Genomic DNA, 14,061 nt, shown 5'->3' with positions numbered 1-14,061 from the left:
ATCAGTTTTTTAATATTACAATTACATATTTTATATTCTTTGCTTTCCTGTATCAGTTTTTTAATATTGCAATTACATATTTCATATTCTTACTTCCTCCTTTGCTGAACTTCTACTGGTACATTCCCAGTGAGCAATCTACCATATGCCATTTTCTTCACTTCCACAGCATTTCCAATCTCTTCTGTTCACCATGCATTGCCCTCTTTCTTCATATATCTCACGACCTTGTATTCAACTACTAATTCTGCAACCTTTTATAGTATTTCCCTAAATGTTTTAAGCACCTCATTCACATGACAGCATTCCTACATTAACTGTACTTCCATCTAAGCTTTCAGTTACTTTCCTTTCTGATTAATCTTCTCTTTTGTCAACACTTTTATCTCCATTTTTTCTTACACCATACCTTCACTTCTCCCTGATCCTCATCCCCACAAGAACTGTGAATAGGTCATTGCCTTCAACGAATCCTTTCACAACTCTAGTAACTAACATGGCCTTTCTTAGTCTTTCATCCACTGCCACAGACTCAGTGAAAGCCTTTTGCTCTTCTCTTCCATTATTCCTCATCCATGTATATCTGTGGATCATCTTGTTCTGAAAAAAAGGAGTTTGCAAGGAATTATCACCTCTCTGTACAAATATTCACAAGATAATTTCCATTCTTATTTACTTCAGGCACTCCTTCTTTACCAACTATCTCACCAATTTCATCACATCCCACTTTTGCATTCCTATCACCCAATACGACCACGTTTCATTCTCAAAGCAATCTATAGTCATTCAAATTTCTCTTGAAATACTTAATTTCTTTCATACCTCATACAGTCTTCATATTCACAGGCGAATATACATATACCCATGTATACTTCACAGTCCCAGTCTTTCCTTTCACCCACACTATTCTTGACCCATTACATCCATGCTCTGTAACACCCTCCCACACTCTTGGTGATAGCAGAATTGCACATCCTGCTTTCCCTCTTTCCAATAATTTTCACTCATACCTGTCTATACCACACCTTCTATTCCCTCCCATAACTTGCATTCATCACTTCCATTTTCGCTCCACACACACTGCCCATGGATATGGGTTTCCCCAAGCCCTAGCACATCCAACCTACACCTTTTAAACCTCTCTACAAGCTCCCTCCTTTTACACTCACCAGTCATCCCATTCACATTCAGCACTATCACCACAATTGCTTGTCTCTTTTAATCATTTGCAAAACTAGAAGACTCCATTTCCACTTCATAGTCTTTTGCACCTCACCCTTGACAGGTCACTGGCAGAGTGCAACTTCAGCACAACATTTACCAGAATTAGCGTGGCTCCAAAATGTCCATAAACTTAAAAGTTTCGGCTCCCCTCAGTTGTTTGTCTAAATTTAAAAGGGTTGCCCTGATGGAGATGGGCAATGCCTTCACCTTTAGTTCCATAGTTCCACCCCTAAGGGGTTTATTGATAAGGTGACCACGAGGAGGTGGGGTGAGACTTGGATACTCTAGCAGAATTAAAGTATCCCCTTGAGGTCCTGAAACTTGACAACTTTCCCTGATTTTGAGCTTTTATATTTTTCTTTTTTTTTCACATTAGCACCTCTTACATAATCAATTACGATACTGCCACTGTGTTTATTAATTTAGAGCAGATGGGAAAGTAATGAAAGTGTAACTGACACTGGGTATAGGTACAGGAAATGTTTAATGTCACTGTTGTGTAGGAATGTAAATTAAATGAAGTAACTTTTTAATTACAGATGTTTTTGGTTTAATATATTGATGGTATTTACAGCACATCAATGATCTTACGGGGATGAATGATCTTCTGAATGCAGTGATGTCACTACAGCTTCCTTTCGCTCTCATTCCAACTTTAACATTTACCTCATCACAGCGAATTATGGGGGATGATTTTAAGAATGGATTGTAAGTAATTTCAATTAGTATTTGCTTACAGAATAAGTACAGTATAACATTTGTGGAGCGAGAGATCACATGTTAGTGGTTTTGTGTGAAACCAATAGTTCTAGTATGTTTATCTGTGACTTATGCATTTAAGTCTGTCTCTTATTTCATCAGTCAAAAGATAAGAACAAGTAGAAAATATTTTTATATATCTGAGAAGACACTTAATGGTAGATAGACAGGAATAAATTTGCTAAACATGAGTTATTTTATTATCACAGGAAGGCCATGAGAGCCTGCTAAGAAAGATAAAAGTGAAGAGCCTGTTGAGAAAGATGAACTTGTTCCAGATTGGATGGAGGATTATTTGATTGGGTGGAGTTGGCTTTAAGCTTGCGTGTTATTTGTATAGGTGTCAGTGATTTATGTGACTTACGGGCATAGTGTAAGGTGATACAACTGTCTGGCCATGGTGCACCATTTTCACTGGGTACTACCTGCCTTAGTATTGAAAGGGTTAGTGATGGCTTTGCAGTGGTTGTCAAGATATGCTCCCCTGACCCAGGCAGCTGTCTTTTTTACTGCCCCACCCATACGTGAACTGCTGGCATTCTGTCCATAAACATATAATCTTTCCTTTTCATACATAATACTAGAGAACCCTTAACTAACACAACTCATTCTTTGTAACTCTGGATTTTCCTAAGAATGCTGTGTGGTAACAGTGCATTTTGACAAAATGGTATGTGCAACAGATAGAAGTAGTAGGTAGGAACATTAGGTAGAAACATTAGATAGAAGTAGCTGGTTGGAAAATTAGGCAGGAGAATTAGGTTGAATTGTTAGGCAGGAACATTAGGTAGAAGTAGGCAGTAGGATGGGGCCTCTAGAAACACTATGCTGGAGTTGACCTGTGCAGTGGACTCTTAAGGGAAAGGCATTAAAGGCAAAAAAGTGGCACTGAAGTACTTCAGTTATGGAGACTATTTTGCCATGGCCACCCTCCCCTTGAGGGAGTTCCTGGAGGGATTGGGGATCAGAGATATAGATAGACAGACATACTAATTGGTGTAGAACAAAGACTGATACATCAGATATTCCTACAAAGACTGGTACTAAAATTTGATTCTTTTCAGTATAAATATGTCTGTCACCCCAAACAGTTTTTAGGTTCCTGAGATTTTGTTTCCATATCCAGAACTAGCATTAGTAGCTGTAGATCTGTAGTGTTTGGACTGGAATAATCAGGCCTGATTTATCCATATCCTTCCTATTACCAGCAGTGACTACCAGACTTTTAGTGGATAAGGGCAATGGTGATCACATGCTATTTCTTTTTGTCTCTTTTTGGTTTCCACTGCTGTTTCATATTCATATGTTATCATTCTGGGATTGGGAGATTAAGTTGTATTCTCTTATCATCAGTAAGACTTGAAGTATCACATTTAGCCTCTTCAGTTACTATATAAAAGAAGAAATCAAATCAGGCTCATAGTATTGTCACACCCAAGGCTGAATTTTCCTAGGATGAAAAGCCATTGCCCTGTCTTGCTCAGTGTGAACAATGAGTGAAAAGTCAAACACTAAACCCAAACATAAATTTATTAACAGGTTACTCATACTGTTCAAAACATTTTAACTTAAACCTTAATGCCCAGATATATGGTGCATTTATGGGCCCCCCAAGGCCAGAATCTACTTAAGTTCGATACCTCATTGCAGCCGCTGGTTGACAAATAACCTAGCTGCCCATCACCCCTGACAAGGAGCTGGTTGAGACTGAAAAAATGGGTATTTGGCTGAGGCTAGGGTATATGAAAAGGTTTGGACATATGGAGAGGATGAGTGAGGAGAAGTTGACAAAGAGGATATATATGTCAAGAGGTAGAGGCAACAAGAAGAAGCAAGGAACCAGATTGGAGGTGGAAGGATGGAGTGAAAAAGATTTTGAGCAATTGGGGCTTGAACATGCAGGAGGGTGAAAGGCATGCACGGAATAGGGTGAATTGGAATGGTGTGGTATTCGAAGGGTCGATGTGCTGTTAGTGGATTTAACTAGGGCATGTGAAATGTCTTGGGTAAACCATGGAAAGGTTTGTGAGGCCTGGATGTGGATAGGGAGCTGTAGTTTTGGTGCATTACACACAACAGCTATTATTATACTTGATCGCTGTTTCCTGCATCAGCGAGGTAGCGCCAAGAATCAGTGAAGAATGGCCCATCCACTCATGTACACTTATATATACATAAGGGCCCATACACATACATATACATATCAACATATACACACATGTACGAGTAGGAAGACAGGAAAGTGATTGGTTCTCAGTGAATGTAGGTTTGCGACAGAGGTGTGTGATGTCTCCATGGTTGTTTAATTTGTGTATGGATGGGGTTGTTAGGGAGGTGAATGCAAGAGTTTTGGAAAGAGGGGCAAGTATGCAGTCTGTTGTGGATGAGAGAGCTTGGGAAGTGAGTCAGTTGTTGTTCGCTGATGATAAAGTGCTGGTGGCTGATTCATGTGAGAAACTGCTGAAGCTGGTGACTGAGTTTAGTAAAGTGTGTGAAAGAAGAAAGTTGAGAGTAAATGTGAGTAAGAGCAAGGTTATTAGGTACAGCAGGGCTGAGGGTCAAGTCAATTGGGAGGTAAGTTTGAATGGACAAAAACTGGAGGAAGTGAAATGTTTTAGATATCTCGGAGTGGATTTGGCAGCAGATGGAACCATGGAAGCGGAAGTGAATCATAGGGTGGGGGAGGGGGCGAAAATCCTGGGAGCCTTGAAGAATGTGTGGAAGTCGAAAACATTATCTCGGGAAGCAAAAATGGATATGTTTGAAGGAATAGTGGTTCCAACAATGTTGTATGGTTTCGAGGCATGAGCTATGGATAGAGTTGTGCGGAGGAGGGTGGATGTGCTGGAAATGAGATGTTTGAGAACAATATGTGGTGTGAGGGGGTTTGATCGAGTAAGTAATAAAAGGGTAAGAGAGATGTGTGGTAATAAAAAGAGTGTGGTTGAGAGAGCAGAAGAGGGTGTTTTGAAATGGTTTGGTGACATGGAAAGAATGAGAGAGGAAAGATTGACCAAGAGGATATATGTGTCTGAGGTGGAGGGAATGAGGAGAAGTGGGAGACCTAATTGGAGGTGGAAAGATGGAGTGAAAAAGATTTTGAGAGATCGGGGCCTGAACATGCAGGAGGGTGAAAGGCGTGCAAGGAATAGACTGAATTGGAACGATGTGGTGTACTGGGGTCGACGTGCTGTCAATGGATTGAACCAGGGCATGTGAAGCGTCTGGGGTAAACCATGTAAAGTTCTGTGGGGCCTGGACGTGGAAAGGGAGCTGTGGTTTCAGTGCATTATTACAGCTAGAGACTGAGTGTGAACGAATGGGGCCTTTGTTGTCTTTTCCTAGCGCTACTTTGCTTACGTGAGAGGGGAGGGGGTTGTTATTTCATGTGTGGCAAAGTGGCGATGGGAATGAATAAAGGCAGACAGTATGAATTATGTACATGTGTATATATGTATATGTCTGTGTGTGTATATTTATGTATACGTTGAGATGTATAGGTATGTATATTCGCGTGTTTGGACATGTATGTATAAACATGTGTATGTGGGTGGGTTGGGCCATTCTTTCGTCTGTTTCCTTGTGCTACCTCACTAATGCGGGAGACAGCGACAAAGCAAAATAAATATAAATAATTTTTTTTTTTTTTTTTTTGCTTTGTCGCTGTCTCCCGCATTTGCGAGGTAGTGCAAGGAAACAAACGAAAGAAATGGCCCAACCCACCCCCATACACATGTATATACATACGTCCACACACGCAAATATACATACCTACACAGCTTTCCATGGTTTACCCCAGACGCTTCAATTGCCCTGATTCAATCCACTGACAGCACGTCAACCCTGGTATACCACATCGATCCAATTCACTCTATTCCTTGCCCTCCTTTCACCCTCCTGCATGTTCAGGCCCCGATCACACAAAATCTTTTTCACTCCATCTTTCCACCTCCAATTTGGTCTCCCACTTCTCCTCGTTCCCTCCACCTCCGACACATATATCCTCTTGGTCAATCTTTCCTCACTCATTCTCTCCATGTGCCCAAACCATTTCAAAACACCCTCTTCTGCTCTCTCAACCATGCTCTTTTTATTTCCACACATCTCTCTTACCCTTACGTTACTTACTCGATCAAACCACCTCACACCACACATTGTCCTCAAACATCTCATTTCCAGCACATCCATCCTCCTGCACACAACTCTATCCATAGCCCACGCCTCGCAACCATACAACATTGTTGGAACCACTATTCCTTCAAACATACCCATTTTTGCTTTCCGAGATAATGTTCTCGACTTCCACACATTCTTCAAGGATCCCAGGATTTTTGCCCCCTCCCCCACCCTATGATCCACTTCCGCTTCCATGGTTCCATCCGTTGCCAGATCCACTCCCAGATATCTAAAACACTTTACTTCCTCCAGTTTTTGTCCATTCAAACTTACCTCCCAACTGACTTGACCTTCAACCCTACTGTACCTAATTACCTTGCTCTTATTCACATTTACTCTTAACTTTCTTCTTTCACACACTTTACCAAACTCAGTCACCAGCTTCTGCAGTTTCTCACATGAATCAGCCACCAGCGCTGTATCATCAGCGAACAACAACTGACTCACTTCCCAAGCTCTCTCATCCCCAACAGACTTCATACTTGCCCCTCAATCCAAAACTCTTGCATTCACCTCCCTAACAACCCCATCCATAAACAAATTAAACAACTACGGAGACATCACACACCCCTGCCGCAAACCTATATTCACTGAGAATCAATCACTTTCCTCTCTTCCTATATGTACACATGCCTTACATCCTCGATAAAAACTTTTCACTGCTTCTAACAACTTGCCTCCCACACCATATATTCTTAATACCTTCCACAGAGCATCTCTATCAACTCTATCATATGCCTTCTCCAGATCCATAAATGCTACATACAAATCCATTTGCGTTTCAAAGTATTTCTCACATACATTCTTCAAAGCAAACACCTGATCCACACATCCTCTACCACTTCTGAAACCACACTGCTCTTCCCCAATCTGATGCTCTGTACATGTCTTCATCCTCTCAATCAATACCCTCCCATATAATTTACCAGGAATACTCAACAAACTTATACCTCTGTAATTTGAGCACTCACTCTTATCCCCTTTGCCTTTGTAAATAAATATATATATATATATATATATATATATATATATATATATATATATATATATATATATATATATATATATATATATTTTTTTTTTTTTCAAACTATTCACCATTTCCCGCGTTAGCAAGGTAGCGTTAAGAACAGAGGACTGGGCCTTTGAGGGAATATCCTCACCTGGCCCCCTTCTCTGTTCCTTCTTTTGGAAAGTCAAAAAAAATAATGGGAGGTGAGGATTTCCAGACCCCCGCTCCCTCCCCTTTTAGTCACCTTCTACGATACGCAGGGAATACGTGGGAAGTATTCTTTCTCCCCTATCCCCAGGGATAATATATATATATATATATATATATATATATATATATATATATATATATATATATATATATATATATATATATATATAAATACACTTGCACATATTCATACTTCCTTGCCCTACTCTATTCTTGGTGCCACCCTGTCCCACACGAAACAACACTTCATCGAGATAGCACCAGGAAAACAGACAAAAAAGGCCACATTCATTCACACTCAGTCTCTACTTGTCATGTGTAATGAACCGAAATCACAGCTTCCTATCCGCATCCAGGCCCACAGACATTTCCATGATTTACCCCAGACAACTCACATGCCTGGTTCAGTCCATTGACAGCACGCCAATGGACTACAGTGATTAGTGTTCTCACCACTTGGTGTTTTGTGGTGTTGGTGAAAGCTCATTGTTTCTCATATACTCTTTGGCATGGTGTTGTATGTTGGTCTTGCATATTTGAATATTTTGTGAAACCTGGAGTACTCTTGTGGATGGTGCCTGACAGCTCCTCGAAGCCATCTACATCTTGTATGAAGCGCAAGAGGAATGTTTTAAGCTTTGAAAAGATGAAGTTGTGCATGAGGCTGGCTAAGGGTGAGTCCTCGGCAGCACTTTTGAAAGGCTGCAGGGTTGGTACGATGACTATCTATGGTATTACCAAGCAGCAGAAGAGCTGGTTATCTGATTATATATAAAAAAGTTTTTATGTAAAATATTCTAAAATATTATGGTTTCTGAATTATTTGATTTTTTTCATACATATTCGCCATTTCCTGCATTAGCGAGGTAATGTGAAGAACAGAGGACTGAGCCTTAGAGGGAATATCCTCACTTGGCCCCTTCTCTGTTCCTTCTTTTGGAAAATTGAAAAAAAGGTAGGGGAGGATTTCCAGCCCCCCGCTCCCTCCCCTTTTAGCTGACTTTTACGACATGCAGGAAATACGCATTAAATATTCTTTCTGACCTATCCCCTGGGATGAATTATTTGATATATTAAAGAAAATTGAAAAACACAAAATATTATGGAAATGACTGATTCCCCCAAAGCATTTTGGATAACAGAAGTTTTACTGTGCATGGATCTTTACTGTGATGCTAGCAGTGTTTCAGTTTTAAATGTTTAATTGGAATAACATTTCTTTTACCACAGATTATATCAGGGCTGTAATTACTTTTTGATTTACACTCCCCAGGCTAATATAGATGTGCAATATAGAGAAAATGGTTTCCATAAAAGGAAGAATAATTCAGTTCTAATGAAAATTATATACCATATATTTTGTATGTGGTTTTAGTACATTTTTCAAAGATTTTTTTTTGGAGGGGTGGTATTTTGGCTCCTGGGCTCCCAATTCCTTCATATTCCACTGATTACAGTTTTTCACCCTTATAGGTTCACGAAGATTGTGGCATCTGGCTTGTCATTGCTGGTGATTGCCATCAATTTGTGGTTTGTGATTAACTACTTGAATGCTTATCTCAGTGGCCAGTGGTGGATATACATGCTGGTCGCTCTTGGAGGAATCTTCTACTTTGGCCTCATCATTTACTTGACCTTATTCCTTGCTGTTGCATTTGGGTTCACCTTCTGCGGTTCCATACCGGTGAGTATCAAGTATGCCTTATTGTCATACAGAAATTGGTATCATGGGAAATATTATGAAGAGCTTATATTGCTTATGCATACAGGGAATTTTTTAGTTTATAAGAAAATCTATATTGTGTTACACAGAAAATCTGTATATTGTTATTGTTCATTTGGTGACTTTCTACTGAATATGGTAAATTTTTTCTCAAATATATTGAAAACCCAGTAATTCAGACACTTGTGTTTGGGTTTCCAAATGGAATGGAAAAAAAAAAAATTGGACAAACCTTGGTCAACTAGTGTATTGCATCAGTTGACTGAGGAGCATCCTGTAGCATTTAGGGAAAAAAACTGAAGTGATCTTGAAGTAAAACCTACACAATGAAATGGGAATCTTCCCAATATAATTCCACTTTGGCATGTTCAGCACTCAGCCTTTGCAGCAGTGCTAGACTTTACTCATCCAAATCATTTCATAATTGACTATAACCTCCCAGATAGAAATAGTCAGCTTACCTCTACTTCAGAGTACTGCAACTTATACTCACAGATACCCCCATCCCCAGCACACAGCAATGACAGGACATGTACACATCAAAATCAGTTGATAGGCACTAAACAGCAACCTTTGTAACTCAGTCTTAAGTTGCACCCATCACGTGTACTCCCATCTGTAACTCCACTCCACTCTAGTGTGGGAGTTACACTTTCTCATCTGTACTCTGGACATCCTCCATCCCTACAACATTATAAACACAGATTCAACATATCTCAAGACCCTTCATATACCCATGATGCAAATACACTAGTGAAGGCACTGAATGCTTACTGCTCATTTGCCCCACACTCTCTCCTTGTAGATGCATGTACATTGCTAGACTTTATGACGTGTAGCCACATCCAGTGAATATTTCCTGTTTCCTGAGCCCCACAGGAGCCTCATACCAGAGAGAAAAGACTCCCAGGGCTTGAAGGGATGTTCATGTAACATACACAGAGGAGTCACCACAATTTGGGGGTTAGGTACAAGAATCCTCCATGAATTATCAAATCACGATTTCTTGTTTAACTGATTTAATTGGAAGTAATTGGTTAGGTTCTGGAGGCCAAAAAATATGTATAAACTATTCCTAAGAGAGCTTTGATAAACACTGAACATCCTAAACATCATACAACAATACATCAACAGATACAGTAAACAAACACAGTAAAGGAAAAAAGAAATGATAATTCAACTTCCATGATATGACTAGTGTGTAATGAGTCTGTTGACACAGAATCACTGGTAGTTTAGTCCTCCACCTCCCCCTCCACTTACAATCATACATTTTAGCAGAGAATTTATCAAACATCTTGTTCCTGATATTGAAGTCCTTACAGCAAATCAGCAATACCAAACCATAGAGAGGGAAACACAGAGCCTTGTTCCTCAGGTACTGGTAGAAAAGGCAAAGAGCCTAGTTCCTCCAATACTCAGGGTAAGGGATGAGTATTATTCCACAGATACTGGTATGGGAGGTGAGGAGCCTTGTTCCTCAGTTCCTGGAAGGGGAGATGAGGAGTCTTCTTCCTCAGGTACTGATAGGGTAGCCTTGTTCCACAACTACTAATGGGTGAAGCTAGGTGCCTTGTTTCTCAGGTCCTAGAGGGAGAGGATGCGTGGATCAGTCGTTTGCTCGGAAGAATGTGTATGAGAGATACTTAGAAAAACAGATAGATTTGTATGTAGCATTCATGTATCTGGAGAAGGCATGTGATAGGACTGACAGAAATCCCTTGTGGATGCTCATAAGAGTATATGGTGTAGGAAGTAAGCTGCAAGTAGTGACAAGTTTTTACCAAGGATGTAGGGCATGTGTATGGGAGTGTAGGGAGGGAATAGGTGTCAGAGATATAGAGAGATAGAAATGACAGCTTATTAGATGACCAGACTGCCAAGAAATGTTTCTTATTTTCAAATGACCACTTTATACCTTCATACTCAGCTGATTAAGGAGATGAATTTGAAGGACATCCTTGGAATGTCTTTTTCTGCTAGTTTGGGACTGTATGTGCTTAGAAACTGTTTGAAACTCCTGCATGTGCTAGCTACCTTGGTATGATTGTGGGAGAAGATAGACTTATAGATATTTACCACATATGATAATTATCAAGATATCAGCTCCAGAAAATACTCTGTTTTTCAGGAGTTATTGTGGTGTTGAAATAATAGTGTAAGGCCAGTAATGAATATTATAATTTGAAGTCATGATTCATTTATTTATAATAACAATTATGTACCCCTGTGATGTAGTGGTTATTGTTCCTGACTGATGCATTGACAAGCCAGTGAGGGTCGATTGCATATGTTTAAATCTTGGTTGTGGCGGTTAGTCCAGAGTCAACCCTGCTGTTCATCTATCCCTAGGGATTGATTGATGAAATGAGTACCTGGCTCAGGATAGGTGTGCAAAGTGAGAGGGGTAGGGAAAATGATTTGGTAAACAGAGAAGAGGTAGTAAAAGCTTTGCGGTAGATGAAAGCCGGCAAGGCAGCAGGTTTGGATGGTACTGCAGTGGAATTTATTAAAAAAGGGGGTGACTATTGTTGACTGGTTGGTAAGGTTATTTAATGTATGTATGACTCATGGTGAGGTGCCTGAGGATTGGCAGAATGCGTGCATTGTGCCATTGTACAAAGGCAAAGGGGATAAAAGTGAGTGCTCAAATTACAGAGGTAATGCGGGAAATGCGGGAAATGGCGAATACTTTGAAAGAAAGAAAATATATATATATTGAATGTGTTTGATGATAGAGTGGCAGATATAGGGTGTTTTGGTCGAGGTGGTGTGCAAAGTGAGAGGGTTAGGGAAAATGATTTGGTAAACAGAGAAGAGGTAGTGAAAGCTTTGCGGAAGATGAAAGCCGGCAAGGCAGCAGGTTTGGATGGTATTGCAGTGGAATTTATTAAAAAAGGGGGTGACTGTATTGTTGACTGGTTGGTAAGGTTATTTAATGTATGTATGACTCATGGTGAGGTGCCTGAGGACTGGCGGAATGCGTGCATAGTGCCATTGTACAAAGGCAAAGGGGATAAGAGTGAGTGCTCAAATTACAGAGGTATAAGTTTGTTGAGTATTCCTGGTAAATTATATGGGAGGGTATTGATTGAGAGGGTGAAGGCATGTACAGAGCATCAGATTGGGGAAGAGCAGTGTGGTTTCAGAAGTGGTAGAGGATGTGTGGATCAGGTGTTTGCTTTGAAGAATGTATGTGAGAAATACTTAGAAAAGCAAATGGATTTGTATGTAGCATTTATGGATCTGGAGAAGGCATATGATAGAGTTGATAGAGATGCTCTGTGGAAGGTATTAAGAATATATGGTGTGGGAGGAAAGTTGTTAGAAGCAGTGAAAAGTTTTTATCGAGGATGTAAGGCATGTGTACGTGTAGGAAGAGAGGAAAGTGATTGGTTCTCAGTGAATGTAGGTTTGTGGCAGGGGTGTGTGATGTCTCCATGGTTGTTTAATTTGTTTATGGATGGGGTTGTTAGGGAGGTAAATGCAAGAGTTTTGGAAAGAGGGGCAAGTATGAAGTCTGTTGGGGATGAGAGAGCTTGGGAAGTGAGTCAGTTGTTGTTCGCTGATGATACAGCGCTGGTGGCTGATTCATGTGAGAAACTGCAGAAGCTGGTGACTGAGTTTGGAAAAGTGTGTGGAAGAAGAAAGTTAAGAGTAAATGTGAATAAGAGCAAGGTTATTAGGTACAGTAGGGTTGAGGGTCAAGTCAATTGGGAGGTGAGTTTGAATGGAGAAAAACTGGAGGAGGTGAAGTGTTTTAGATATCTGGGAGTGGATCTGGCAGCGGATGGAACCATGGAAGCGGAAGTGGATCATAGGGTGGGGGAGGGGGCGAAAATCCTGGGGGCCTTGAAGAATGTGTGGAAGTCGAGAACATTATCTCGGAAAGCAAAAATGGGTATGTTTGAAGGAATAGTGGTTCCAACAATGTTGTATGGTTGCGAGGCGTGGGCTATGGATAGAGTTGTGCGCAGGAGGATGGATGTGCTGGAAATGAGATGTTTGAGGACAATGTGTGGTGTGAGGTGGTTTGATCGAGTGAGTAACGTAAGGGTAAGAGAGATGTGTGGAAATAAAAAGAGCGTGGTTGAGAGAGCAGAAGAGGGTGTTTTGAAGTGGTTTGGGCACATGGAGAGGATGAGTGAGGAAAGATTGACCAAGAGGATATATGTGTCAGAGGTGGAGGGAACAAGGAGAAGAGGGAGACCAAATTGGAGGTGGAAAGATGGAGTGAAAAAGATTTTGTGTGATCGGGGCCTGAACATGCAGGAGGGTGAAAGGAGGGCAAGGAATAGAGTGAATTGGATCGATGTGGTATACCGGGGTTGACGTGCTGTCAGTGGATTGAATCAGGGCATGTGAGGCGTCTGGGGTAAACCATGGAAAGCTGTGTAGGTATGTATATTTGCGTGTGTGGACGTATGTATATACATGTGTATGGGGGGGGGTTGGGCCATTTCTTTCGTCAGTTTCCTTGCGCTACCTCGCAAACGCGGGAGACAGCGACAAAGTATAATAAAACAAAAATAATAATAATATATATATATATATATATATATATATATATATATATATATATATATATATATATATATATATATATATATATATTCAATTATCAAACTATTCACCATTTCCCGCATTAGCGAGGTAGCGTTAAGAACAGAGGACTGGGCCTTTGAGGGAATATCCTCACCTGGCCCCCTTCTCTGTCCCTTTTTTTTGAAAAAAAAAAAAAAAAAAAATATATATATATATATATATATATATATATATATATATATATATATATATATATATATATTTTTTGCTTTGTCGCTGTCTCCCGCATTTGTGAGGTAGCACAAGGAAACAGACGAAAGAAATGGCCCAACCCACCCCCATACACATGTATATACATACGTCCACACACGCAAATATACACACCTACACAGCTTTCCATGGTTTACCCCAG

General features: G+C 40.3%; 1 protein-coding gene across 10 annotated transcripts in view; it reads left to right on the top strand.

Moving 5' to 3' along the window:
- The window catches only part of Mvl (solute carrier family member malvolio), a 167,423-nt gene that overhangs the window by 112,645 nt on the left and 40,717 nt on the right, over nt 1–14,061 (top strand). For all 10 annotated transcript variants that reach the window (XM_071681533.1, XM_071681531.1, XM_071681530.1 and 7 more), the window contains exons 10-11: nt 1,799–1,932; nt 8,855–9,065. In XM_071681533.1, coding sequence (XP_071537634.1) covers nt 1,799–1,932; nt 8,855–9,065 — 345 coding nt within the window. The remainder of the gene's footprint in view (nt 1–1,798; nt 1,933–8,854; nt 9,066–14,061) is intronic.

Source organism: Panulirus ornatus, chromosome 33 (assembly GCF_036320965.1).
Source record: "Panulirus ornatus isolate Po-2019 chromosome 33, ASM3632096v1, whole genome shotgun sequence".
Classification (NCBI taxonomy): Eukaryota; Metazoa; Arthropoda; class Malacostraca; order Decapoda; family Palinuridae; genus Panulirus; species Panulirus ornatus.
This window is presented reverse-complemented; position numbering and strand designations above follow the sequence as displayed.